The sequence below is a fragment of the Calonectris borealis genome, chromosome 22 (genome assembly GCF_964195595.1).
Source record: "Calonectris borealis chromosome 22, bCalBor7.hap1.2, whole genome shotgun sequence".
In the NCBI taxonomy this organism is placed as follows: Eukaryota; Metazoa; Chordata; class Aves; order Procellariiformes; family Procellariidae; genus Calonectris; species Calonectris borealis.
The window spans coordinates 1,976,888-1,982,540 of NC_134333.1; the positions used below are offsets into that span (position 1 = coordinate 1,976,888).

At 48.2% G+C, this 5,653-nt stretch overlaps 1 protein-coding gene across 1 annotated transcript; it reads left to right on the top strand.

Annotated features, from left to right (window-relative positions):
- The first annotated feature begins 435 nt into the window (after nucleotides 1–435).
- On the top strand, nucleotides 436–1,371 carry LOC142091689 (olfactory receptor 6X1-like). Its single transcript, XM_075171075.1, has one exon. It carries the CDS (start codon nucleotides 436–438, stop codon nucleotides 1,369–1,371), a length of 936 nt encoding a protein of 311 aa, XP_075027176.1.
- The last annotated feature ends 4,282 nt before the right edge of the window (nucleotides 1,372–5,653 follow it).

Sequence of the window (5,653 nt, forward strand, 5' to 3'; positions counted from 1 at the left end):
AAAGTAGGAGTCTAGATTAATTTTGACTAGACATCCATCTTTTAGAGGACATAAATTACAGTCATGTCTCCCACCCTTAGAAATGTAACTGGTAGAGGGAATATTACCAGTATATATCACTGTCAATCATAAATTCTTCAGTCTTCCATACAGTCTTCCAGTATAAGAGAGATCACTTTTTCAACTGAAAAAGTACCTGAGAAATTAAGCAGTAAAACTATTATAAGGATCTCAAACCCCCTGGTTTCTTTAAAATATATATTAAAATCAATTAAAAAATGTCTCTTACATACCTATATTTATATACATACCTATATGCATATACACTTGTATATCTCCATATTTCCTCTTCCCTACTCACATAGAAAAAAACTTTGATCACTCCTTTACTTGCCGTATTTATTAATGCAGAAATATACAAAGTGGAAGCAGAGGATGGAAAACCAGACTTCTGTGACTGAATTTATTCTTCTCGGTTTCCCCAGCCTTCAAAGGGTTCATGTTTTGTTCTTTGTGGGAGTCTTGGTCATCTACATTTTGACTGTCACTGGGAATGTCATCATCATCGTCACAGTGGTGAATGACAACACTCTCCACAAACCCATGTATTTCTTCCTTGGAAATCTGTCATTTCTGGGAATCATCTATATCTCGGCCACTGCACCCAAGTTTTTGGCCTGTCTTGTGGAGGTCAAGAAGTCTATCAGCATAGCTGGGTGCAAAGCCCAAGCCTTCTCCCTCTTTTTCCTTGGTTCTACTGAGCTTTTCCTCCTCACAGCCATGTCCTTTGACCGATACATAGCAATACGCAACCCTCTCCACTACACCACCATCATGAGTGGAAAACTGTGTGCTCAGCTCTCATTTGGCTCTTGGATGGGTGGCCTTATGACTGTCTTTGTGCAAACTATTCTGGTGTTCAGACTGCCATTCTGTGGCCCCAATATCATCAATCACTTCTACTGTGACGTTGGGCCAATGCTGAAGCTGGCTTGCACTGACACCCGCCATATTGAATGGCTTGTTTTCACTGTTGCTACAACGGTTCTGTTTAGCACTTCCTTCTTGACTGTCATCTCCTACTTTGCCATCATTTTGACCATATTAAGGATCCCATCTACTTCTGGGAGACGGAAAGCTTTCTCCACCTGCATTGCTCATCTGACTGTAGTCATCATGCTTTATGGGGCGGTCATATTCATTTACGTCAGGCCAAGAGGACATGCCTCACTAAGTATGAACAAAGTGGTGTCCCTTCTGAACACCCTTGTTATGCTGAACCCTTTCATTTATACTTTGAGGAACAAAGAGGTAAAGACTGCCTTGAAAAAATCACTGACTAGAAATAAAATATTTGAGGTTAAAGAATGAGGACTAAAATGTTGACTTTTCTGCAGGCTCCTGTAGGAAACTGATTCTAGAAACCTCTTTGGGAAGTACACATATCAATAATTTTTATAAAGAAGGCAGGTGATTTAGATTATGATTAGGCAGGCAGGAATACTGCCTCCTGAATGTGTGATCTGTGGACAATATTTGACTTACATACTTGGTTGCCTGTTCTTCCACTTCTTTATTCTGAGATTATGCTTCCAAGTCTTTTCCAAAGATTCATTATTTTCATTATCCATCAAAGCAAAAAATAAAAAGAAGAGGGCTCTCTGCCATTTCCTGCATTTATTTGTTACTATGGAAGAGATGTTTTATGATTACAAAATTTAATTCTTCTAAAATGAAGAGGCTGAGGGGTTTGTGTTCATGTTTGTTGTGGCTCCACTGATCTTTAACATAGCAAAATCAGCGTAGGTCAGCATAAGCAATCCTACTTGTTATTTATGTTCTGCATCATTTAAGTGATCTATGTGATTGATACACAATGCCTCCCTAATTTCTGACATGATTATCCTAATCAAGAATATTGATTCTCTCATTGCTTCAACTGATTGTCTGTGTCATTTGAAAGGTATGATTTCCTTTAATTAATCCTTGTTTGAACTAAAACAAAGATTTATAGAGAATGTTTCCTGTATGGTTAGACTAATCTCAGCTAAAGAGTAGGTATCCTCATTTAGATAGTCACCTTAGTCTCTCTTGTCAGTTCACCTTTGAATGACAAACTCAGCTGGTATTCACTGGCTCAATGGCTTCTCATAAGGAAGTAATTTTAGGGAATTCTGGCCTTTTATTCTCAAGTAAATCAGAATTCCTTTGAGAAGGGAAAAAACCCTCCTAAGGGTTTTTCTATGGATTTCTATCCTTGAAAACCTCCCACTCAGTAGGTAGCAACCATGAAGAGTCATTGAAAGTGTCAACCTTACCAGATGTGTTAGAAATGTAGACATTGCGGTAAATGCTGACCTCAGACCTTGCCTCTCAGTGTAATAAAATGATTGCTACCAGGATAGGTGCTTTAAGAGGGCGTGCAGAAGGGAGTAAGCGTGGGCTTATAGACAAGAGTATGTACTGTTTGCCACACAGGAAAGTAAAGGGGTGGAGGAATGGGCTTGCTTGTATGGTTGTTTTTATTTTGAGGAATAATAATTTGAAAAAAAAATGTTCTTTTAAAGTAGTGGTAAAACACACAGAAATCTGTTACAGGAACAGGCAGGGAAATCAGACTCATGTGCATGGACAGACCTGTTCAGAGACATCAGCATAAACCTACCAGATGTGATTTTAGTGGCCCTATTTATCTCATTGACAATGTTTCCCCAGAAAAATTATGAAGGCAAGGTGGAAAACCAGACCACCCTGAGGGAACTAACCCTTTTGCAGATCATAGGCATGTGGGAACTCCAGGCTTTCCTTTTAACAATCCTACTGATCACTCCTGTTTTAACCCTGGTATCACCTTCATCATCTGGATTGATGCATGTTAGGGGATGTTATAAGCAGCCAGCAGCTCCACAGCCTGGTGATTCCTCCTGCCCGGCCACTAGAGCCAAGCTTAGTGACCCGGTGTCTCCATCCCAGATCACTGGCCATGGCTGCTGCTTTCCTCTTTGCAGGCTCAGCCAGTAGTGAGGCTCAGTGTGTACCCCAGAGACACGTGGTCACACATGTACACATGCAGAAGGACACTGACACGACCGGTCAGACAGACTGCCACAGCCAAGGTGCTGCCGTCAACACCACCGACACACAGGACCCACATAACACACAAGTGCAGACACCCATGTCCCCACCGCCTCTGGGGTTGTCAGAGACAGGCGGCCACTAGTGCAGGTACACACACGACTCTCTCAGGGTTCACAAGCCACATGGACATTTGCAGGTGCCCTGAGCATTGGCACAGCCCCTCTGTTCTCCTGGTACCCTGCCCAGGTCCTGGCCCTCTGACTCGCCCCATGGGTCCCCTACTTGCCGGCTGGTCCAGCTTGATGCTCCCTGCAAACACGCAGCACTCACCCAGTCGTCCCCCTGGCACCTCACACTCCACCCAGGTACCAGCACCAACCCCCTGCCCAGCTGATACCCCTGCCCGGAGCTGGGGCTCCTGCTAACCGGCTGGTCCAGCTTTAAGTTTTCTGGTGAACACACACACCCTCCATACACACGCACTTTGGGGAAGATACAGATACTCACCCCCCGCAGCAGCCAGCACCAGGCACATGGGCTGTCACCTGCGTTCCCGCTTGTGGTGGGTTGACCCTGGCTGGACACCACGTGCCCACCAAAGCCGCTCTATCACTCCCCCTCCTCAGCTGGACAGGGGCGAGAAAATATAACGAAAGGTTCGTGGGTCGAAGTAAGGACAGGGAGAGATCACTGCCCAATTACCTTCACGGCAAAACAGGCTCGACTTGGGGAAATTAGTTTCATTTATTACCAATCAAATCAGAGTAGGATAATGAGAAATAAAACCAAATCCTAAAAACACCTTCCCCCCACCCCTCCCTTCTTCCAGGGCTCAGCATTACTCCTGATTTTCTCTACCTCCTTCCCCCGCAGTGGCACAGAGGGACAGGGAATGGGGGTTGCGGTCAGTTCATCACACGTTGTTTCTACCTCTCCTTCCTCCTCAGGGAGAGGACTCCTCACCCTCTTCCCCTGCTCCAACGTGGGGTTCCTCCCACGGGAGACAGTCCTCCATGAACTGCTGCAATGTAAGTCCTTCCCACAGGCTACAGTTCTTCACGAACTGCTCCTGCGTGGGTCCTTTCCACGGGGTGCAGTCCTTCAGGAACAGACTGCTCCAGCATGGGTCCCCCACGGGGTCACAAGTCCTGCCAGCAAACCTGCTTCAGCGTGGGCTCCTCTCTCCATGGGTCCACAAGCCCTGCCAGGACCCTGCTCCAGTGTGGGCTTCCCAAGGGGTCACAGCCTCCTTCGGGTGCATCCACCTGCTCTGTCATGGGGTCCTCCACGGGCTGCAGGTGGATATCTGCTCCACTGTTAACCTCCATGGGCTGCAGAGGGACAGCCTGCATCACCATGGTCTTCACCATGGGCTGCAGGGGAATCTCTGCTCTGGTGCGTGGAACATCTCTTCCTTCTTCCCTGACCTTGGTGTCTGCAGAGTTGTTTCTCCTGGCCAGTGGTGGGTCCATCTTGGAGCCGGCTGGCATCAGCTTTATCAGACATGGGGGAAGCTTCTAGCAGCTTCTCATAGAAGCCACCCCTGTAGCCCCCCACTCCCAAAACCTTGCCACGCAAACCCTATACACCGCTCCAGCTGCCGGTGCTGAACCCCTCACTCGCTTCACTCACGCCATCCCCCCAGGAAATGGTTTTAGGATACACACTGTTCCTGCCCCAGCAGCTGGCAGCTGAGAGCCCCACTGTCTCCAGCAGCTGGCACCGAGACCCCGCTCGCTCTGGTAGCTGCACTGGGATCCCACTGGCTCCAGTAGCTGACACCAGAGGTCAGAGGCTGCCACAATCCCAGTCTGACTTCAGTAGCTGGCATCAAATTCACACACGCTGGTAGCTGGCACTTAGTCCCTGCAGCACACGGACACACAGGGTAGAGTGAGATTATGCAGGGAGAGTTATGAAAAGATTTAATAAGAAGACAGGACAGACTGCGGTGATCAAGTGCAGAGCTCAGCCAGACCAGCAGTGACTGGCCCAGGTTGACACCCGACCAGCCTCTTCTATACCCCTTTCCTGCCTACCCCCCTCTTTGTTGCTCCCAGTTCCCCTGCACGTCTTCTTCAGACTAAACAACCCCAGTTCCCTCAGCCGCTCCCTGGACTTGTGCTCCAGACCCTTCACCAGCTTCGTTGCCCTTCTCTGGACACGCTCCAGCACCTCCATGTCCTTCTTGGAGTGAGGGGCCCAAAACTGAACACAGTATTCAAGGTGCGGCCTCACCAGTGCCGAGAACAGGGGCACGATCACCTCCCTGCTCCTGCTGACCACACAATTTCTGATACAGGCCAGGATGCCATTGGCCTTCTTGGCCACCTGGGCACACTGCTGGGTCATATTCAGCCGGCTGTCAACCAGCACTCCCAGGTCCTTTTCCTCCGGGCAGCTTTCCAGCCACTCTTGCCCAAGCCTGTAGCGTTGCCTGGGGTTGTTGTGGCCCAAGTGCAGGACCCGGCACTTGGCCTTGTTGAACCTCATACATTGGCCTCAGCCCATCGATCCAGCCTGTCCAGGTCCCGCTGCAGAGCCTTCCTACCCTCCATTCCGCTACACTGTGGTG

What these genes read in the sequence shown, in the direction of transcription:
- LOC142091689 (XM_075171075.1), top strand. Translation starts at nt 436, where the DNA reads ATGGAAAACCAGACTTCTGTGACTGAATTTATTCTTCTCGGTTTCCCC.